The 23,149-nt window shown below is 47.1% G+C and overlaps 1 protein-coding gene and 1 non-coding gene across 9 annotated transcripts in view; both read right to left on the bottom strand.

The window, feature by feature from the left end:
* Window positions 1-371: 371 nt before the first annotated feature.
* The window catches only part of TANC2 (tetratricopeptide repeat, ankyrin repeat and coiled-coil containing 2), a 288,365-nt gene continuing 265,587 nt past the window's right edge, over window positions 372-23,149 (bottom strand). For 6 of the 8 annotated variants that reach the window (XM_016128285.2, XM_016128304.2, XM_016128256.2 and 3 more), the window contains 9 exons: window positions 21,282-21,415; window positions 20,227-20,350; window positions 16,448-16,623; window positions 16,012-16,144; window positions 15,191-15,220; window positions 14,266-14,357; window positions 12,178-12,324; window positions 9,472-9,572; window positions 372-7,899 (listed from right to left, as the gene is read on the bottom strand). In XM_016128285.2, coding sequence (XP_015983771.2) covers window positions 5,931-7,899; window positions 9,472-9,572; window positions 12,178-12,324; window positions 14,266-14,357; window positions 15,191-15,220; window positions 16,012-16,144; window positions 16,448-16,623; window positions 20,227-20,350; window positions 21,282-21,415 — 2,906 coding nt within the window. In that variant the 3' untranslated portion in view covers window positions 372-5,930. The remainder of the gene's footprint in view (window positions 7,900-9,471; window positions 9,573-12,177; window positions 12,325-14,265; window positions 14,358-15,190; window positions 15,221-16,011; window positions 16,145-16,447; window positions 16,624-20,226; window positions 20,351-21,281; window positions 21,416-23,149) is intronic. The other 2 variants (XM_016128313.2, XM_016128265.2) reach the window with 1 other exon arrangement.
* On the bottom strand, window positions 10,915-11,033 carry LOC118604565. The gene has a single exon (XR_004951780.1). It is a non-coding gene; the product is annotated as a 5S ribosomal RNA (ribosomal RNA).

Raw genomic sequence — 23,149 nt, 5'->3', positions numbered from 1 at the left:
CGTGAAACAGGAGGGCTCCGCACTCCTGCGGTATGGCCGAAGAACTCCACTGAGGACAGGGCCTCCCTTTGTCAACAGACGCAGTGAGCCTTCACGGGCGGGCCCTCGCCCACAGCTGTCCGGTGCCTACTGTGGTGTGTCCAGCTCCGAGCGGGTGCTCAGCCACTTCACTGAGTGAAGAACAGCCTGAAGGGGAGATTGTGAATGTCCCGCAAGAGACCAAATCATCGGGAATTTGGCCATCACCTGAATGTGCCAAGGTCGTCCTCAGGGGAGTGTCCTTGGCACTGCAGGCCTCAGGGAGGGTGAGCTTGAGAGTCAGCTCCCTGGAGAGAGATCGTAAAGGAAGGAGGAAGCACCACAACGCCATGTTTTTCCAAGTGTTACCCATTTATAAATAAGTACATTTGCTTTCATACATACAGTTCATTGTACAGATGGCGATCTGTATACATGGGCAGAAAAATGCATTCATTTAACTTTTCACATCTATCTCACACAGCTCACATGTACAGACAATAAAACTGCTCAAGCAAGTACAGCAAAGGAAAATGTCTTTCCTTATACACAGGGGGCTAGATGCCTCTGTTGGGTGTGGGACATCCCCACGGCACGAGTTCACAACTGTGTGGTGTTCAATATATCGGGATAGAGAACAAACATGCATTGAATAATATACTGTACAGAGAAAGTCCTTTACATCTGAGTTATAGAAAACCTAAAGGAAAACTAAGTGCATTAAAGCTTTTTCCAGCAAGTGTCTTGAAAGGACAGCAAAGAGGAGGAAGAATCAAAATCATATTAGTACAAATCGCTCTTTAATTGTAGACTGTACACGTCTGTACTAATTAAAATCATCCTGGATTTGGAGGAGACGGAACAGAGACAAGGATGCTGTGCGAGATGGGAAGGAGGCCACGCCTGAGAATGGCACCTGCCCTGAGCCTGACGAGGAACTGGCCCCACTCAGCAGGCATCAGCCAAGGGGGGAAAAAATAAAAAAAAAACGGAAACAAAACAGAAAAACATAACAGGAAGCGTAACTTGCAGATTTCCAAAATAACCTGTGAATGAGAGAGAGATCTGGAGCCGGCATTTCTAACTCCTTTTTTTTTTTTCCAGTTAAGTTGGTACACAATAAGGCAGGTACAGTCAAGTACTGAATTTTCCAGAATTAACCCTTTGTCTGGTCCTGGGGACTGGGGATCGAGTCCCCCTAACCAGACGTTCTGGTTAGTGCTTAGGCAAAAGAAAAATCCGGCCAGCAAGTGCTACAAAAACACAGCAGCTAGACTCCTTCCCTCCCAGAGTAGGTCTGTCTGAGAAACATGGAAGCGACGCTGGCCTGCACCTACAGGCATCCAGCTAGAACCTGACAGGTCAGCTTAGTGGAGATATCGCAGACTCGGCAGGAAGAAATGAGGTGATGTGGGTGAGGAAACATGAAAGTAACACTTGATTTTTGGTGTCCAATTATGCGTTCATTTGGTACTGACTTTCAAAGCTCTGACTGTGGCCACCACACGGCCACAAGCATCTCAGGGTGGCTCAGCTGCTGTGAGGCATTGGACACCGAAATGCAGGTTACCAACACTTCAGCCCTTGAGTGGTCTGTGTTATAAAAGGAGTTGATGAAGACCCAGTGGTTATTCAAGTAGCTCTGCACATGGCTCCACCAGCCCCATTGTGCTTGTGTCCAGGCCCCCAGCCAGCCACCTTTTCTCGGGAGCAGCCAGAGCTGAGTTCAAGGCATTGCATGGTGAAGGTTTCCATGACACGTCTTTGTAGGTAGCTCTAACCCCTAAGCCCTTTGTTCATTGTTGTTAGGCATGGTAGATGGTCAGTCTGGAATTCCTAGAGGAGAAGAAACCACACCTCCTATATCGCACATGCAACAGCAGCACAGGCCTTGGCGGGGCGGCAGCAACGGGCTGCCTCTGCGGATCAGCTTGAGAAGTGGGCAGCCCAAGGACGGACGGGCAGGGCGAGGGAGGCTGGGATGGGGCTGGGTGGGCACGTCCTGCCCCTTGAGGGGAGCCTGTTCCATTTTGTGGCAAAGATTCAGTGAACAACTGGTTTCGTCCAAGGCATTTCTGCGGTAGAAAAATAACTATCTGAATCAAGCCATCCAACTGTGACACTTCTGGGGTCATAAAAGTTGGAGGCCAAGAGGAACTGCGATGGGTACTGATAGGGAAGAAAGGGGTCTCTCAGCCTCTGCCTGGCCGAAGGTCCAAAGCAGGCAGCATTCAAAAAGCTTATCTTGCCACCGCTGGCGCGGATGCACGAAGACCCCGTTCCAGACCTCTTTGTTCCCTCCTTCCTAAACCCTCTGAGCGAAGGGCCTGCCTGCTGTCCGGGTAGTGGCTTCTCAAGAGGAGATGCGTCATTCTTTGCTACCAGACAAGCCTGGTGCAGAGCCACAGTGACACCTAGTGGTAAGGTATGGTGAAGCAAGGTGACATCCACAGAACCCACTGTCTATGACTAAAACCTAAGGAAAATACGTATGGATATTAAATTAGATACCGATTAATTTTTCTATTGGGTACATCTCTGGAATATAAAAATACCAATATTTAGAGAGGGGTTCATAAACTACTATACAATATAAGGACTGAGAATACCTTTCTGTAAGCTGTTCTGTTTACAATAATTTAGGAAAAGTGTTTAGTAATCCAGGCTTAACGAAATTAGCAAACTTGTATCTCTGGACAACGACCTGGGGTACTGTACATGATTCTAATTAGTGGAATTTTCCTGAGCCTTCAAGTTTCAGTTAAACACATCTAAAAAGAGGGCACATGGGAGAAGAACAAGAAGGGTTTGTGCTCTATTAACTTGGGACTTTAATAGTGCACATCTGCCACCTGGACAAGATACAACAGCAGATACAAAATGGTCTCCATTTTGTCCATGCCAAATTCTCATGTTACACAGGTTTTCCCCTTTACTTTGTAAATAAACATTAATTTTTAAGTGTTAATTGTGTGCCTTACTGATCCAGTAAATAAAGTAACCATGTCTCAGGAGTCCCTAAGAACATTGCTGGAAAAGCACTTTAAAATCACTGCAAATATTTTTTTCTTGTATTTAAAAATTCTTAATCTTTTTGATGCTTATATACAAGTTATTTCTTGTGCTATAAATGTTGTGATCCACTGCTTGACTTCTTTTTTCCTTTTCCTTTTCTTGAAAAATACACTAAAAGACAAGAGCAGTTTTGCTATTTTCTAATGAAGACATTACTCACACTTAAATATCCAGTATTAGTTACAAATTCAAACAGTAAAGTGCACCCATTTATAGACATGATGTGACGGAAACCCATTAGTGCAAGAATTCCGGGCAAACAGAACATACAATTTGGTGAGAAACCTATAAGCTGGTTTATCACCACTGTCTCCATTTTGGGGTGATGTGAATTGGGTGAGAGGAACTTACCAGTTTCATTTGAACAGCTTCCCCCCACCTGAAACCAGACATTGATTCAGTAAGTGCTGCTGGGGGAGGGGCACCCCTAAGATACAGTACTAATCCCATGGCAGTGAAGTAGCCAAACAGGGCACAGGAAGTCTGCTTACAAAGAACTCTGCCCCCTCCCCGAATAAGGTCCAGTTGGCATTTTCTTGTCAAAAACAACTGGATCCCAGTAGTGATATTCACACCTTCTACGAATGGCTAAAAAAAGAACTGCATTTTGACTGTCGACATTTTAGGTGTTTTGCCCAGTAAGGCATAGACCCTAAAATGTTTAACCTGGACAACCGAAAGAGAGACCCTGGGAGAAGCGGCATCAGTGGCGTTTGTAAGACTACGGAGCCTATTCACCCACTTAGGCGAGTACAGGTGGTACGTGTCGTGTTCCAAAGAGGCAGGGGCACTTTACTGATAGACACTGAGACGTTTTTCAAAATGTAGCAGCAGCTCATCAGTGAGAGATGGTTAAAAAGGGGTAAGATGCAAAAAGCCCTATCGGGTTAAGACCTGGACAAACAGGAAGTGAGGCTGCCGGGTGTAGGCTGTGCTAATGCTGTACATTTCCTCTTTGATGAGAGAGACACAGAGGAGGGACGCAGACGCCCACTCTGCTCTCGCTGAGTGCGAGAGTCCTTCGGCATCGGAGAGTGGAGAGTGTCTGGGTCTCGAGTGACCTGGGCGGTTTGCTTCTAGCACAGGGACAGGTCCTGGCCTATTTTGGGCTTGGGGGTGGAGGGAGTCCAACTATTTGGCAGAATCTAAATTAGTAAAGACGTGTTTCTGATCTCAGTTTCACGCACCCCGTCTTGGCGATGCTTCTGGAGGACACTTACTACTACAAAGAGGTCTGGCCACATCTGGATTTTTATTCAAGAAACTGCCCTTCCTGTAGCCCTTTACTAACAAGAGCAGAATGATCCCTAATGACAGAGAACGAACCCTCTTTGCTCAGGCTTAGCCGTTTGTTGGACTATGCACTCAGTCCCGGGCCTGTGCTAAGGCTTTGGTTTCACTGTTCTTGCTGTCATCACAAGCTGGCCTCAGTCACTCAGAGGACAGCTGAGCAAATGACCGCAGGACACACAAGATGTGTGGAGGGTGACCGGATCAGAAGACTTGCTGTCTATCTCGTGTGCCCCCACCCAGGCTGAAAGGGGTCCCTCTTCACTCTAAAAGGAGACGCTCTGTGGTGTCTTGTTTTTCAAATATCACTCCTGCCTGAAAAATGAAATAGATAATGAAACTACAGACCTTGAAATGGGATCAGACGACATCTACTACGGATTGCAATGGCCCTGGGTGTAAACCCTGGAAATAAGTTTTTCAGTCTCAAGAGAGTTCAATTTGCTTCTCAAAGAACCAAATTCTTCACTATACCATCTGGGTTTTAAAAAAGAGGGCCAGTAGAACGAGATCTGGCTCTAGGTGAAGATCCAGCTAACAGGATTATTGCACCAGCTAATCTTCAGGAAGAGTTTGCTTTTTGTGGATTATGATGCTCAGGGATATATCAGGATCTAAAAGGGAGATTTCTACAAGCAAAGATTTTCTATAGCCTTTCACTGAGAATCAGAAGTCTTTTTTTTCTCTCTTTCTATATATTTATTTACTCCCTTCCCCACCTGTGGAAAATCAGTAGTTTTTAATGGTTGTCAGCTTAAATCTAAAGACTAATTTTCAGTGGCTTATTAAAAAATACCCATGATTCTCATCCAATTTCCTCGTCTGACGGAAATATTTAAAGGGTTGGTTGTTTTCTAAATGTTCCTACAATGCTTCTTGGAAAAATTAATGTAGTGATATTTCAAATAACTATGTATATTTTTTCTTCCAATTTAATAGACTCATTTCTTCTCTTTCTCCTTGATCCTTTTACCCCCCCATAGGAAGACCAGTAATAATTTAAATGAACGTTCAGGACCTGACTGCAGGGAGCTGGAGCCCAGGGGAGAAGCCCATGGCCCGAGAATGCACTGGGGCTGGCTATTTGGATAACACTGGATAAGGACGCAAAGGCAAAGGGGCATCACACTCTTTCTAAAGTTCCTAGGAGAAAACAAACGAGAACATCTCATTTTTGTAAAAAAAAGGAGAGAGACATTTACACAACGAGAACATCAGTGAAAGCGATTGTCTCCTGGAAAAAGCTGACCAGTGTGTCTGATCTCCCTGGGTTAAAGCACACGGCACAGCAATCTCCTCGCTGGCATCTGACGAGAGAGAGCGCGAGCGCATGTGTCTGGGGCACAGACAAGAGAAACAAGTCCTGGCTCACTGGAGGCCAGCTTCCCAGTCGGCTGCATGCAAAGGGTTTCAGCATGTGAACTGCCACCTCTGAACACCACACAGAAACTACATGAGAAAATAAGCCAGAGAACTACCTCGGATGTGGAAACCAAGCCTGAAAATGTGCAGTGAAAACATAGGGGTCTCACTCCAACAAACGTCTTTTAAACATTAGACTCCACAAATGGTCTCTTTGGTTTGATAGGGGATGTCTGCCCTTGTCGAGAGTCCCGGGACAGCTGCCTGTACAGGTTGTCCTGGTATGCCTGAGCCACAGGGAGGGTCCGAGCCACCTTCACGTCGGGATACGAGGAGGCCTGGCCGACTCTCTCCAAGAGGTCTCCGCGGGACCCATTAGCCAGCATCCCATGGGGGCTGTAATAATCGTCCTCCAGCAAATGGCCATTCTGTGCATTGTTGGTTTTGTTATAAAAGGCAATGTTGCTGATAGAAGATGGTGGGCTGAAGGACTCAGGCTGGGGCAGGTTGCCTGGAGAGGTGGGGCTGAGGACGGTGTCCACTGACGACACTGCCCAGGTCCGATTCTGCTGGTGAAGGTGGGGGTACTGTTGAGTCCGGGCTGTTTTATCTATGATCCCCATGAATGGTGTGGTCCTGGACCGGGTGGGCTCACTGGGGTAACCTCCCTGCGTGGGAGACACTGGCGACAGCTCGTCACATGACCTATCATACGCCGGCTTTAGTGGGATCTCCATTTGTTGGATCGAGGAGGATGGCCGGAAGGTGGGAGCTAGGTTGGAGGCCGACGAGATGCTATGGCTGGATGGAGAGAAGCGAAGGCCCGCGCTTTGGGAGTGCAGCAGCGGCCTGGGGGTCGGCGGGTGCGGCTTGATTTCATTAGGGTTGACACTAATAGGTCTTCTGATTAGATGTGACACGTCGGGGGAACCTAGCTGGCTGGAAGAACGCTCCAGATCTAGTTTTGAGTGACAGACTGGGTAATAGGATGCAGACTGGCTCCGCCCAATCTGTGGCGTTTGGCTGTATCTCATGCCACCTCGATATGCTGAGGAAGGCCGCTGGGGAAGGTCTTCTTTGGTCAACCCTCCATGCTGACAGATGGCGCCTGCACTCAGACTGGCCTGGACGTGCTGCACAGGTCTCCCATCCCCCACAATCCCCCCAATGGACCCTTGATAAACCAAGCGGCTCTGGCTTACTCCCAAGTCTCCTTGTGAAGACTGGTATTTACTAGCCATGGAATGGGCTACTTGGCCATAGGCCCCTGTGGAGATGACAGTGCTTGAATGCACTGCGGAGCTGGGCTGGTTGCTTCTCACAATCTGGGCCTTAGCGGGCTGCAGCCTGAGCCCTTGCTGGGGAACCGCCACGGGAAGCTGAGGCATCTGGTAGGGCCGCTGGGCCATCTTGGATAACGGAGATTTTGGCCGGCCAGGAAGCTGGCTGACATTTGTTTCTTGCTGATAGCGCACGGGTGAGCCAGACTGGGACCTGTAGACACTCATGCTTTCGGCGGGAGGGCTGGCCCGGTACTGAGGGCCTCTACGGAGAGGGGAGGGGGGCGGGCTTGGGTACTCTTTGCCCTGCCCTCCTGCAGGAGGGGGGCTAAAGCGGTACGATGCACCCTGGTGAGCTGGGGAAGTGTGCGGTGGGCTAGGCCTGTAGTGAGAGTTCTGGTGAGTCGGAGAAAGAGCGGGTGAGGTGGACTGATAGCTCTGTCTAGTGGGAGAACCTACGGAACTCCCGGACCGGAAGTCAAAGACCTGGTGCGAGCCTAGCGGGGAGCCAGAGATGTAGGCGGAGTCCCGGTGGGCTGGGGAGGACGGTGGGCTCTGGATGATCGGGAGGCCCTGACTGGGCCGGGCCTCTGTCTGCAGGCCGATGGAAACGTTTTCGACATCCTGTTCCAGGTACTCCTCCTCGAATATGTCTTGCACAGAGTATATATCGTCATGCTGTGGTTCCGGTTCCGTTTCTTCCGGGAGCTGCTGCTGGGGCTGCTGCGGCGGCGGCGGCGGCGGCGGCGGCGGCTGCTGCTGCTGCATCTGTCTGCACTCTTCCTCCACTCTCATCAGGAGCCTCTGGATCTCACGATTGTTTGGACACAGCCTGATGGCCTCGTTCAGGTCCTCTAAGGCTGCTGCGAACTGTCTGCTTGACAAAAGGTAAACACAGGAACTGGAGTTATTCTGAAGCGACAGGAATCCCCCAGGGCTGAGAACATGGTGACTATTTCAGAGGACCGTGGCAGCACCTGTGGGAGTTAGGGGGTGGGGTTTGGTTTCCTTTGATTTGTAAGGAACGAAACAGGTAGGCTGTCATTTTAGAAGAGTCCAGAATGATTCCCTAACCCGTTCAGCCTCCACCTTCCTTCTGGCCTCTCTGGGATTAGTGGGGGAATGTCCCCATTTTGCCAGTCCAGTCAGGCCCTTCAGGAAGATTTTCTTAGTGCCCAAAGGCACACCAGGCAGTATGAGGGTTGGGTGGGGTTGTCATTTACAGGGTCACTGTCAATGAGCTTAGGAACAAAATAGCAACTACCATATTTAAAAATCTTGCTGATCCAGCAGAATTTTTTTCTTTATATTCTTGATTTTTTGGCTCCAAATTTCAGGCCTGTTCCATCCTAGGCAAGAACTCTGTCCTCTGCCCTTTCTAGCCCTCACCCCACAGGAACTGGGGCTCCTCCATTCCGCTACATCAGAGCTGGGCAGGCATTATTAGGCTTGCTGACTACACAACTCAGACTCTAATTTGTAAATGAGGACATGGACCATCAGAGATATTCCCATCCTCTCTATTCACATTGCCCAGAAAAGGAGCGACTGGCCTTGTGGGGAAGGAATTGCCCAGTGGGAAAGAGAGTTTGACAGTCAAGCTTCTGTAGGAACTGCGCTACCCCGGCTAGCTGAGGCTAGGATTACTGCCACTGTCATCACTAGACTGAACCCGGGGGCATTTCCAGGACCCTTACTTCCCCTGGTCATAGCAGTGGACCTGAGGCACTTCCTTCCTGGGCAGTTTGGGAGAAGGGAGGGGCGCTGGGCAGGAGGCATCGAAGACAGTGACAAGTTATCTCAAGATCACCCATGGCAGGTTCCAGGTCCTTCTGGAGCTCTTTCTGCCCACTGGCCGAACCGCAGCAGATGGGCGTGCGGGATGGGTTTCTCTTGGGCCCTCTCAAACCCCGCGGCAAGGACCTCCTGTCTCCACGTGTGTGTGGTGTGGTGGGGGGTTTAGGTGAGAATTGGGTTTGATGCTATCAGGCTTGAGGAGAGCCCCAGAAGGAAGACTACCCCCCAATGCCTACAGGAAAAGAAAGAGGGGCTTGTGACGTAAGTGACTCATCCTCCTTTTCCCTTTAAAAGGGTCTGCTTCAGTGACCTCTTCTTAAGTCACTGGTGTCTCTCATGCTACCTGCTTTGGGGGTTAATAAGTGACTGAGGTATGGCAGAGGCTTCTCGGAAGAAGGTGCCATTCTCCAACAATGAAAAGGCATTTTTTTTTTTTTACCCAAAGCAAAATGCTCTAGAGTCCCACAGCCCCGAAGATTTGCCATTCTTACGCTGAGCACTGTGCTATGGGAGTCATCCCCGAAGCTTGGCCCGAAGAGTCCTCGGGGACAGACACATTTGGGTACTTGTGCCCCAGGATGGCCTACGTTGCCTCGGCCAGATGTAGAAAAGGGACCTCTTGCTTTTCACCCTCTCTCTCTCTCCTCACCTGCTGCTGCGTTTTGCCCTTGCTCTTGCATAGTAAGCTTCATAAGATTTCGGTTTCAGCTCCAGGGCCTTAGTAGCAAATTCCTCCGCCATTCCAAAATCCTGTCATTACAATAGGTGTGCAAATGAGTCATTGAAGAGATATAAAAAATAGACAACTTGGGAATAACACAGATCATATGTACATTTCTTTGACACTTATAGACGGAACACCTGGGATTCCCGACATGCCTAGAATGGCTCTAGCCACGTGGCCCAGTGCTTGAAAGTTCCTTCTGCCTTTGCCCTGTGTGGCCCTGCGACTGCTCATGGGAATTTACCTGCCCATACGTATGGAAATACTTTAAATTTGCCTTCTTTCTGCCTTTCCAACAGAGATCTTTCTAGCCCAGAAGCCAAATGTCAACCCAACGAAGCACCTGACTTTGGAAACCTAAATCTCGTTACGCACGCATGTAACGAGGAGAAGACACACCTCTACACCTCACGTGCAACCTCGTCTTACCTCCCCCGCCCCCACACACATTCTTGCTGCACCCGCTACTCCTTGGCTTTCGCAGAGATGAGTGGCATCCAAGAGGATGGGGCTTGTGAAGGAGAAGTGCGCTGGCTACGGAGACTACATGGGGGAGGAAGTCAGACTCGGGCTCGAGTCTCTGGTTTGCTCTGAGTGCGCTGTATGATTTCTCATCCATCCCTACTTCACAGGTAGGATTAAGAGCAATAAAGCATTTAAAAGCTCTTTACACAGTTCTCAGCACGTCGTAGATGCTCAATAAATGGTAATTTCCTTTCTGTTTCACAGAGGCTTCTCTGGCCTGTTCCTTAACTGGTTCCTTACTTAGGACACATTTAAAAACAAAACAAAAGGAGAGCTAGTCGGTGGCAGGTCCGTGCTGTCGCCTCATCTCTAGATCACTGAGGACCCCTGGACGGACAAAGCTGGGGCTTGTAAGGCACCCTTATGTAAAAGGGAAGTTTCTCCTCCTTTTTTAGTGTCAGAGCCATAGTACAGCACAGGAGCCTCTGGTTACACTTGTGATTCCTGACGCAGAAAACGAGGCCTTAGGTAGAAAGAAGGCCCTGGGGCATAGGTAAACATTAAAACAAAGTCAGTGGGCAGTTGTGTATCAAAGAAGACAGACTTCATGTGCTTGGCCTAGCACTGGCCATGGGAGGTGATGGTTAACTGTTTCTGAACAAATGTGGAACTAGACAGAAAGTATTCCATCTTAAAAGGGTTGTCTTCTATCCCTACTCTGTTTCTAACCATACTCTTTAATTTTTTCTTTTGGGACACTCATTATTTCTGGGAAGATGATGATGATGATGATGATGATGATGATGATGATGATTTATTATTATTTTTTTTTTTGGCGAGGCCAGCCTTGGTTGACCTCACAGATTGCAAGCACCTTGTCAACTTACAATCCCTTATTTTTTATGCCTATAGCACCTGGTCTTCCTAGGTGGTCTCCCATCCAAGTACTAACCAGGCCCGACCCTGCTTAGCTTCTGAGATCAGATGGGATCGGGCTTGTTCAGGGTGGCATGGCCGTAGACTGGGAAGATTATTTTTAAGAAAAATAGTGTTTGTTAGGCAAAAAAGAAACCAGCTTTGTCTCGTTCTCACTAGCTGGTATAATAAGAAAATATGGTGCAGATTCTTCTATTTCACCCAAGAACCTCACTGCCTCCCCCTAAGGCAACCACGCCCCTCACCACAAGAACCTCTGCCACATCCCCACTCTCCTCAGCACCTCTGCCACTTAGGGTCCTAACTGTGTCCTTCACGACACCCAAGGCTGCATCAGGGCTCTTCGTCAGGTTGTAGACGGATGGTATGAAGATCATACACGCAGATAATCTTTCTGGAATTGACAGCAGGCCCATTGCCACTGAGGCTGAAATCTGACTTTAGTACAGCTGAGTTCCTTACTGATCGACACTCCTAGCTGGCTTGGATTATTTCTATCTCTTGGCGAACTGTGAGACCTCAGGCTGGTGGACGGCAGCTCCCCGACAGAACCTCAGCTATCCCTGCCACCTGAGGGAGGGCTCTCGACCCTCTGTGTGTCGAGGCTGCTGAGGGCACCAGAGGTTGTGTCTGCGAGGCAGGCAAGAAGGACCAAAAACTACTTGGGAGACAATGAAGGACCAGGAAGGGTTCTAAGATTCTCTCTGTGAAAGGAAGGGACATGGCCTGCTACCACAAAAAGATGAGGAAAGAAGTGAAAAGTTCGAGATTAGCCTTAGAAATTAAACCTTGAAATCCATGGTCCTGAGCCCTCTTTCCAGCTCTTCCTTAAATGACTCAGGGGTCTTCTAGAAGGGGAGGGAATGACTAATTCCTATCTAACTGCAGCTGGAATCCTAAAGACAATCGCTCTCACATTTTCCCGTAGACCAGAAAGTTGACTTGGGGGCTAGGAGAGGGTCACGGAAGTATTCCAATCACATTCAGTTGGAATTACGAAAATTCAGAAAGCGATAAAGTGCCTACAGCATTAACTTTTTTAAAGTTTTGAGATATGGATTGTACTCAAGAGTTGATTTCTTTTAAATCGCAAATGTCAGTGCTCTGTGAAGGACAACCAAGTTCCAAATAGGGCAGAGAAAGAGTTCAGGGCCTGGTAGAAGCTAGTGAGTGACATGGACTGTCAACCTCCAGGACTGCAGTAAAGGAGCCGGGATGAGAGGGACTTACATTCATTTTCCTGCGACATCGAGAGAGGTTGAGGAGAAGAGACACCTTCAGTTCCCGAAAGGTTTTCAAGTCCTCACCAAACCCTTCTCTGGGGAATTTCTTCAGAGCGTACTGGTAGCGTTGGGCAGCCTCCTTCACTTTGCCTTTCTGATGGGAGGACAAGACGGCAAAGCACACAGTTGGTCGGCAGAGACTCTGGGTGAGTCCGGCCCCGCCCCCTGCCTTCGTCACCAGCTGTGCCTAAGGGTCAGCCCCGCCCAACCGGCTGCCTAGAGACTAGCTTTAGCTCTGATGGTGAGAGCAGAGGGTCCAGACTTTCCTTCAGGAAACCGGCCCAGCAGGAAAGGCACAGTGGAAGGGATTCCCCAACACACAAGCCAGAGAAGGGAAGCCTTGGTGAATGAAAGGCCTGGGACCTCAGCTTCCTGACTGGGTTCTCAAGATACTGACCCTGCTCATTTCAAAGGAGCTTTTCTTGACCCCATCTCCCTGGCACATGAATCATGCCCAGTCCCAAGCACGCCAAAGTTATTGCTGTTTCCTTAGTTTTGGCTTGTCTGGAAAACTCTTTCCTTGTTTGCTGATCCACTTGTCGGTTCTCTAGAAGAGGTTATCTCTTCTCTACAAAGGATGCAGGAGCTGAAACAATCTAGCTGCTGGTTCCCGAACCTCACGGCATGAAACAGTATCAGTCAGTTTGCCCTGCTTTTGGAAGAGGCACGGGGTAAGGTGGTAGCAGAGAAGCCGAGCTGAGAACCTGTGATTCCATCTGACTACATAGGAAGGATTTTTCCAAGACGAAGTAAATCTATGACCCACCTAGGAACGTGGTCACAGGGGCCTTGAATTTCTCCTATAGTCTGCATTTGAAAACCTATAAACAGCGCAGAATGACGCAGAAGGCACCGCCCGTTCTCTTAGCCGATCCCGGGCGGCGCCGTTCCTCCCGCACTGCTGCAGCTTCACCCGAGGGCCCCAGCTCTTATTTTCTCCTCAGCTCTTTTCATTAAGGAGAGATCTGGAGTCTGCCAAGGCAGCACTCTGGGTGGGAACGGTAGTGGCTCTGCCCATTCCCCTTAGGGGGTAGGACTTCCGATCTTGAAGTATCAGAAGCCATATTCTAACCAGGGTTTGGACTCTTGAGAGCAACGCCATTTTCAAGTTCACAAACATGACAGCTAATGAGGCCCTTCCTTGAAGTCATGTGAAATCATGGTTACATCAGGACTCAAGTTTCCTAGAGGCCTAAGAGTCCTAGATTATCAGGACTCATACTGAAGGGTCCTCAGGAAATGTTAACTCTGCTCTCAGGAACTCTGTACACTCCTTATGTGGAGGTGGGGGGAGGGGGGGGCGAGGTGGAGGGTAGTGTGCTTCACAATTGTTTCCTAGTCTTTGGGCCTGGGGATGTCTTCCTGACGCCCACTGCCAAAAGCTGGGTTGGATTTGTGTTTACATTTAGAAGATTCAGCTAATCTGGTAATTCTGACATGGAATGTTCTGAAGAGACTTTCTATAGGCCACGAGAAATTGTGTTAGAGTATGAAGCCTTCGGTTTGAATTGTGAGTATAAAAAGACTCCACTCTTTTTTTTTTTTTAAAATTGCTGTCATTCGGTGAGTGACTTCAAGCAAATCTTATAATTGCTATTTGTCTCAGGTACTTTATCATACTCAGAGATGCTGATAAACTATTATTATTAATAGACAATCTACGTATATATTAAATATGAAAGCTAAGATAAGTGACTCTCGATCTTGCATAGACTGGAAATACCTGTACTACATAATTTTACTTGCCCGTGAATTTTCGGGTCCCACTGAGCAGATTCCATGCTGCCTATCAGTGACCAGGTAAAGCTAGGTCTTCAGGATGATCTGCTGTGGGCACGTGCGGGCCACTCTTGCTCTCTTGTCGGGAAGGAAAAAACCCAAGATTCTCAACTTATCAACCTGTTGGTGAAGGATGGCGTTTTCCTTGGCCTCTAGAACCATAGATGCGAACTATCAAGAAGTCGGTAGATGCTAGATGCAGGAAACAGTCAGTGGCTGTTTTGAGGAAACGCTGCCCCTCCCTCCCGTCCCTCACCTTATAAAACATGTCCCCCTCTTCCATCAGCTTGCTCAACAGGATGATCATGATGTCTGGTTTGGAGGTGGCCATCGCCCAGGTGGCTGGACCTGTAGTGTACAGGATGCATGATGGGTAAAAAACTCATACAATGTAAGGGTGGTAGGAAGCTAGGTGAAAAAAACATCCTGGGGGATTTCTGCTGAGAGAACAACTTGCTCCACAACCATTGCCTCATCTTTTAGACCTGGGAGTACCTTAGCGGCTCCCACCTCCAAGAAGCTGCACTGGATTTGTATTCACCTTAAAGTAAGAATATCTGAACTGTCTGAGTCTTCACCACAGGAGGGCAGCAAAGCATGTTGTATTTGGCCAGGCAATGGCTTGGGATGGAGTTATTCGAAATAAGAAAATGAGGAAAAAGGGTTTACATTCAAAGTCACCATAAGATTTTAAATATCTAAAAAGGGTAATTTGTTTTAGGATCTGGGATGCAAAGCTCCCAGCTGTTTCATCTGTTAATATTTAAACATGTACTTTGCAGGAGGGAAACCATTCCAGACTTTCTAAAGGCTCCCTTAGTCTGTAAGTGTCGAACAGGACTCTGTGGCATTTACTGTGAACTGGGAGCACAGTCCCTACGTCAAACAGATGTGAAACGAGCCAACGCTGCTGAGGGTTACTTTACCCCCAAAGAGAAAGAAAAGGTTAAATTGATTAGTTTACAGATACCTGGATTATTTACCAATCAAGCTTTTCAGGGTTAGTTATCAAAAGTTCAAGTTATTCTCTACAACAGTCGTTAAAAAAAAATCTTCTTTTAAGGTGAAGTAAATTAAAAGATTAGAGGTGTCGGGAACTCATGCAGGCTAAATCAAAGAGGAGAAGGCAAAGCTGACCAAGCCATCAGACCACGCCTGATGCTGACAGCGGTGAAATATACCTCGTGGGCGACTCGGTAACGTCTGACAACCTTCAAAGAAAGGAGAAAACAAAAAGTTGTAGGAGAGGAAAAAAAAATGGATGAAGGTGAAAAAAAAAAAAAAAGAAGAAGGAAAAAGCAGCAGTGAGAGGCAGGCAGCAAAAAAAGCCAGCATTTCAGCCAACCCTTGTCTACAGGTCCGTGGACGGGGGGAGCAGATGGGGCAGCAGCAGCGGGGACCTGAGAGTCTGAAGCACATACAGAGCAGGGGAAGCAAAGGCTCATGGCCGTGCAGGGATCCAGGACGCTCACAGGGTGGGCTGGCGCAGAGGCATCAGCACTAAGAGGCGCTTAAGACCAGAACAGCCTCCTGGCTAAGGCTACTAGGGGCATGGCAGATAACCATGTGATTTTGGACACACGGCAGTGTAGACCAGAGGGCCCCAACCTTTTTAGCACCAGGGACCGGTGCTCCTATCAGAATCTAATGCCTGGTGATCTGAGGTGGAGCTGAGGCGGTGATGCTGGCGCTGGGGGGCAGCTGCAAACACAGACAAAGATTCGCTTGCTTGCCTGCTGCTCACCTCCTGCTGTGCGGCCCGGTTCCTAACAGGCCATAGACCGATACTGGTCCTTGGCCTGGGGGTTGGGGACCCCTGGTGTAGACTATGGCTCAGATGGCTTTCTCAGGGCCAAGAGTCTTCCTGCTCACTTGGACAATAATTGGGCCAGGGCAGAGGGGAAACTATACGCATTCACACCAAACACCCAGGGCAGCCAGACCACTGGACCAGTCTGGCCCCTGGGCACAGATGGCCGGCACCTTCTTCCTTTTCTCCTACCTATCTTGGCTCCTTTCTTCAGAAGAGTGACGACGACAGAAGTGTTCCGGCACCCCACTGCCCTGTCCAAAGGGCGCATTCCGCTGTAGTCAACGTGCTCGATCATGGCCCCGTGGTCCACCAGGAACTGGACCTAGGACGGGGATCAAGCAGGGCAGTCAACGCGAGGGCAGCGGCTCAGCACCGCTCCGCTGGGGCTCTGGCCGCTGTCTGCCCCTGGCTCAACTGCTGGTCTGGACCAGGCTGGGCAGCCGTGGTGTTCAGGTCACATTCATGTTCTTGGTCTTTAACCGTGTTCTGAATATTCCTGTTCTCTAGCAAGTATAGACCTGAGAATTTTGTTATCAGGGATCATCAACGTGTTCCTCTACCCTCAACCTCAGGTAAGATTACGGACAGGGGGCCGTCCCCCTCCCTACTTGTTAAAGGCACTCACCACCTCGGCATCACCATAGAAGGCTGCCAGATCCAGCGGGGTGCGGCCATTCTTGTCGGCATGGTCTGTGGCAGCTCCGTTATCCACCAGGGAGCGTACGACTGAGAGATGACCCTTCAAACAGGCCCAGCTGAGGGCTGTCAATCCTTCTTTGTCCATCAGAGCAATAGAGGCGCCTATAAGAGCCAGGACAACATGGCCAAGGAAACATGAAAAACACGGAACTTGAAATGGAAAGGAAAGCTGGTACTTGAGGAGTGCACGCTGCCGAAGGGCGGCTTTTGTTTTTGGAACGTGAGTTCTCTTTCAATAAAACTGTTTAATAAAACCCCTGCCCCTACAGGCCATCAGTAGAATGTTTTACTGCCCGGTTGTTTTACTGGGCATTCCAGGTCCTCTACCACCTAGGGACTCTCTGTCCTTAAGTTCATTACTCCTCTGGGAAAATCCTCTACTTTGTCCAAATGGATGTGCTCGCTGCTTCTACAGTATTCTTGAACCCTCACTTTTGATTATGTTACCCTTTCCCTCCATGACTTGCCTATTTTTTTAAACCCAATTTGTACCCATTCCCTAGGAACCACTTCGAATTCCAAGACACTTCTCCCGATTCACTGTTACCTCATCCTCAATCTGCCTGCCATGTTACCTTAGTCTATTATTCATCTTTGAAAATATATCCTACTTGCATGTAATAAATTCTCAATGAATGTTTTCTGAACTCAGTGAAAGTCTTCTGTTTAAAACAGTATAAACTCCTTGAGAGACTCCTGTAAAATAAGTCAGTGCACGCTCGTCACTGACGACAGAGCCAGCCACCTGCACCTTCCTGAGAACGTGGGGGAAATGGATTCACGGGAAGGGACTGATGAGCCCAGGTCACAAGGGAAATCTGGAGTTGAATGAAACTCGTCAGCCTCCAATAATCCCATCCCCACTCTCTTGGCGCCTTTTATAGTCTTCATCTGCCTTCAAACTTTCTATTTTCATCTGTCAAGATCAAGCGTACTCAACACTGTTTTGTAATTAGTCTAAAATTCAACATAAACTTGGTTCTTACTTAGGCTGTACGCTCTGCGCTGGCAAAGAGCCTATCACTCCCTTGCTAGTTCTGAAGAGCACCCTAAGGTAATTCTTTTCACACAGCTGGCATGTCATCCTAACTAGAGATGGACCGACTGCACATGGAACACCCGCCAGGCTGCCTCCTCAGCAGGACAGAATTCAATGTCAGATCGAGCTCGAGACCTGCCACAGCCAGCTCAGGATCTACTCAGCAGTCATCTGGCCTATCACCTTTGTATCCCTAGGGTCAGACAACCAGACTTGGTGGCTTCCCATAGCAGGATAAAGGGCTGGAAGGTACCATGGCTCTAAAACTGATGAGAGACATTTATGTACTGATTATCTTTTCATAATGGCAGAGTCCGCAACTCAAACATTGCCTCTAACATGGAATGGCTTTGAATATGGGACAGAATCCAAGGGTTTCTTCTCAGACACGACATCCATAAATTGCCTGGACAGAGCCTCCGGCGGTGGGAAGAGCAGGATAAGAAGGTTCTGGATGTATATTACAGATAAACTCCTTTTCCAAATATAAGGAAAGTTGGAATTTCAAAAAATTAAAAGGAGATACACATGAAATGTATTCAATTTACTTCCCGAACTTAACTTGTAATCTTCCCCCTGTCTCTTTTCTCCAACTTGCAACTAAATGAACCACAGTTCTCAAAGACATCAACCTTAAAACTCTGGCATTATCTTCAACTCATCCATCCTCATTTCCTCCATGCAATCAATCTTTATATCCAAATTCTTTTTTGCACTTGCCCTTCTGTTCTGTTCTAACAGCTACTGCACCTGGACTGGGGCCTCATTACCTCTCATCTCGTCTACTACAATGGCTTCCTAATTGATCCCCTGGCCACTATAATTCCTTCATCAAATCTATTCACACTACTGCCAGAGTGATTTTTTTTTTTTTTTTTTAAAAGCACAACTCTGGCACCAATTCTTTTTTTTAAAAAATCTTGAAACGCTCCCCGTTGCCTTCAGAATTAAGTCCTAACTCTTTCAATCTGCTCCTTTTCAATTTCTTTCCACACATGTTTCCCATTTTATTTCCCAATCGTCCCCATGTACTTCACCGGACAAACTTGCATATTTCCCCAAACCTGTTGTGTACTCTTCCTCCTCCTCCACTTCTCAAGTCTATTACCTCCCCTCCAGATATACGGAACATTTTTCCTATTCAGATTTCACGGTCTGTCCTATTCTAACTCAAATACCTTTATCAGAGCACTTGGGATTCTCTGCTTTTTAAGGTAGCTATTTATCTTTGCTTCATCTCTTCCTTGCCAGATCACAGACCTTTTGAGGGCACAAATTATACAGTATATTAATTAAAAAAAAAAATCACTGATAGTTCCTAGCATAGTTTTCTACAAATAATGTAGGCTAAATGTTTGTAGGATTTATTGATTTAGTGAACATTTCTGATTTAGATGTGAAAAAATGAAATAGTACAAAGACCAGAATGTCTGCAGTGATAAGGGAGATGAACTCTCTGCAACCTGTGCCTGATGAGCTTCTGCTGGAATGTGGCAGACACAGTGTAACTATCTAAAGGTTATCAGTGGCTGAAGAGGTCCTGCCTTTTCCAGTAGACTCGGCCCGTTCTGGACATTTACTCCTGCCACAATGTATCCTGGGAATCTAGGCACATCCCCTTCCTTCCCCAGCCCCCAGAAGTGAGGGGAGATAGCATGAAACCAGACCCGTTTGGTGGCTTGTACTGGGGAAACAAGAACCACTTTGCACACTGGGAGAGCAGTTCTCTGATTGTGACCCAGTCTTGTGAGTCTGAGGCTGTGGAAGGAAATCTTCTTTGGAAGATACAGCTAAGATCCAATAAATCTCTAACTGAGTTGTAGTTTGAAATCTTAGAAGAAACCTTGTCTGCTTCCTAAGTCAACTACCCTCAGCTGCTTCAGCTCGAGCATGATTCTTCAGAAGGCTGGTTTCCTTAAAGTGTATGTTCTTGTGGATATAATTAGACGTTTAGGTCCGGTTTACTAATAGGGGAGGCTAGCTGGAATGGAATCGTTAACAGTGGTTGCAATCACAGTGCGCCCTGCTTCATGTCAATGCTCAGGCTCCACTAGATGGTACTGTAGAGTCACCAGTGACCCGAGCTTTTTCTACTACAGAGGTCCATGTCCACCATCACTCGCCACTGTTCTCACAAAGGTGACTAAGGTCATAGCAATCATAAGAAGCCTGAAATGTTCTGATGGTGTTGTGTATCCTTTAACTTACTTCTCTTTCACCAGGAATACAGGAATGTTGGTGAATGTCAAAAGGAATTTATAACAACAGGAGGATAATAATATCCCGATTTCTCAAATAGGGTCCCATTGTCAGCAACTGTCTTAACCTCCCATTGCCTCCTTGGGATACAAAAAAGGTATCAGTGGTGCAGGCCTACGAAAGAACTGATAAAGGTGAAGTCCAAATACACTCCCTGGAAGATGAACATTTACTGAGTGTACATTAAAAATTCCAAGTTTGGAGATCATGGATTTAAATTAAAGAGTTTTAAATATGTTAATTGGATGAGGATACTAAAGACCCCCTCAAGCCATAAAGAAACAGAATGTCAGAGTTGGAAGGGACCCGACTGCATACAGGAGAAGAGCAGATGGGCTTTCATTTCTTAACCAAGTGGATTACTAATATCTATTCCGACCATCCAGCTCTGGCCTCCCAGTACTGACCTTGTGCAAGCAGAAAGTCCACAGTTCCAAGATGGCCTTCAGAGGCAGCCATCATCAGAGGGGTACGGCCCTGCTTGTCTGCCATGTTGACATCAGCTCCATGGGTGAGTAAAAGATCAACAATCTGGAAGGGCAGAGAAACAGACCAACTAACTACCCAGGAAGAGCCGCCACGCAGGCACGCGCAGGTGTCCCCCGCACTGTGGACTCCCGCTGCCGTACACGAGTCGCTTCTACACGTAACTTTCCACTACGAGAGCCCCCTCCGGTTCCCGCCCAGCCCTAGCACCATGTGACTTGTGCTCGGACCCTCTTAAGGACAGCCAAACGAGAATTCAACTCAATGTTTGACTCAGCCACCAAGGAAAAAAGAATTTAAGATAACAAAGGCCAAGATGTAGACTAAACAATCATGTAACTGAAGCTCCAACACAAGTCACTACTTCTGTCACTGCCATTTTATGGACCTCTAGGAGTCGCAAACCTGCCTGCAGTGAATCTTTACGACTGAACTGAATACAATAAAGTGCCTCTGATAAGTCTTTAGCACTGTCGGGCTTCTAGAGCTTTTAATCTGCTCAGATTTTGAAAGATTATTAAATGATATGCTTCCTTTTCCACCCTGTGTGTATAAACTTATCCAGAAGCCAAACATCTGGAAAGATCGTATAACTAGAATTTATATACACCACATTTTCCTTCAGCAAGTCTGAGACACCTGCAAGTAAGTGGTTAGCAAGGATCTGTTGAGATATGAATCTTTGCAAGAACCTGTGGACACTGAAATGTCCTCTGGAAGGAGGTCATGCCACGACCAGGCCAAAAGGAGCTAGTCTTTCTATAGTCTAGAGCATGACGACAATTTTGAACGTGAACTTTTTGATATATTCTCAACTAACCAGAATATTAATAACAAATGCCCAGGTCCTCAAACTCGATGACTGCTGGGTAACTCAAATTTTGTGATTGTTTTTTTCTTTTTTGCTCTCTGCATCAGAAGTTCCCACCTAGAACTCACCCTTGCTCATGGGACTGGAAGCAGCTACCCTGCTTACCTGCCAGTGGCCTTGGCGAACTGTGCTGAACAGGGGCACCGCCCCTCGGCGGTTTGGCTGTGCCACTGCTGCTCCTTGCTCCAAGAGCAGACGACACACCTCCAGTTTGCCCCTTCCGGCTGCAGCTGTCAGGGCTGAGGGCAGAGAACACAGACTGAGGACAGGTGGTTCCCGCCCTCTCCAGCTCTGTGTGTTACGCATGGCAGTGTACCTGTATTTGATTAATATAACTGCTCCTTTACCTCCAAGAATCATGATTTTAGCTACTTTTGCCATGAAAGAAAGTTTTGGAGACAAATAATAAAATAAAACAATAAAATTATTGAAAAATCACCTTTGGTCAAACTTCCTTGGTTTCCACTTTTCCTACCCTGATCGTCTTCTCTGCTTTTGACCTACATCTGTTTTGGTATCCCTTCCTAGCTACGATCCTTCTACTGGTCCATGCGTGGCCCCAGAGAGAATGGCCTTCTTAGAATTAGCTAGGAAGCACCTCTGGCCAACCTCTTTTCCTGGGTCCTTAAACCTAAAGAACCAAAGTCAGGTACTACAGTCTAAGGGCCTTGGGCCAGTTTTTATTCTTTTTCTCATTAGTCGAGACAGAAGTTTCTAGTATATTTGCAACCATTTTTATGGGAGGATCAGAACTGTTCAAGGTAATAGTCTTAAAGATGAAAGATGTGACAAAGGCTCTTTTCTTCTGAATATAAAATGGAGTCACAGATAAAAAATAGCTCTAGTGAGTATGCAGGACCTAGCAGGAGAAACGTAAACATTCTTTATGTGCTGTTGGCCACTGTTGAAGATTTTTGATACAGTGGAGATTCTACGAGTGCCTATTTCACCCTCTGAGCACTATTTCAATAGTTGCAAGAAGAATTGAAGCTATACTTTCTACTAAGTCCGTATCTGAACAAATATGTTTTTGTCTCATTTAACTGGGAATCTCAAACATATAGGTTCAGTGTTTAAAAGAATAGATGAGGGTAGGGAAGATGGTAAACACTGTTAGAAGATAAAGAGGATCGGGAACTTTCTCCCAAATTAACTTGGAAAACTGATGTAGTAGTTTGAGCATCCTTCCTTTATTATGGCTACCTACTCCAATGACAAATCAGAAAAAGATAACATTTGGCAGATGTTATCCCAATCCAAGCAGACCTTGGCTAGTTCCCCAGCTGTAACCTGCATCCTGTCTGCCTCTTCAAACTCCTTAGATGTTTCCATCTGAAAAAGGACCATTTGTGTCAGATAATCTCATCGGATCCTGACAGGCTAGGGAACACATAGATGAGGTATCATAGAAAGGAGGAGTCTTGGTCCTTCCTATCTGAGTGAGGGTCATTTTTAAGCCCTGAATGAATGAGCACAGGTAGTGATGGGTGTGATTATTTGATTGAAGAAGTTTGACTCTTATTCTTTAAATCAGTGATCTTTCCTCTTTCTCCAGTTTATATTCCTAATAGTTCAGGAAAAAAAAAAAAAACCACTTTAGTTCTTGGGTCAGAACACAAGAGCAGTTTAAGAACTTGACTGGAAGTCATCATGTTGTACACCTTAAACTTATACAATGTTACATGTCAATTACAGCTCTGTAAAGCTGGGTTGGGGGTGGGGTGGACTTGACTGGGTCCTATGTTTGTTAGGAACCAGAGTCACCTTATTGGTACGTAAAACAAATGATCTGGAAAATCTCTAACTCCCATGTTCTGATTCTATTTAAAGTAGCTACTAGGTGATAGGGTTGCTGCAAACTTCCCTTTTAATGTCCTGTGTATGGGTGGGAGGGGAAAACACATTCTTCTTCTCAAAATAATTTATAGTGCCCTGGAGGAAATACAGACAGTATTTCAGAATCAAGTATCTCA

This window comes from Rousettus aegyptiacus, unplaced genomic scaffold, assembly GCF_014176215.1.
Source record: "Rousettus aegyptiacus isolate mRouAeg1 unplaced genomic scaffold, mRouAeg1.p scaffold_m13_p_6, whole genome shotgun sequence".
Taxonomy (NCBI): Eukaryota; Metazoa; Chordata; class Mammalia; order Chiroptera; family Pteropodidae; genus Rousettus; species Rousettus aegyptiacus.
Note: the sequence above shows the minus strand (reverse complement) of the source record. Positions and strands in the feature narration are given on the sequence as shown.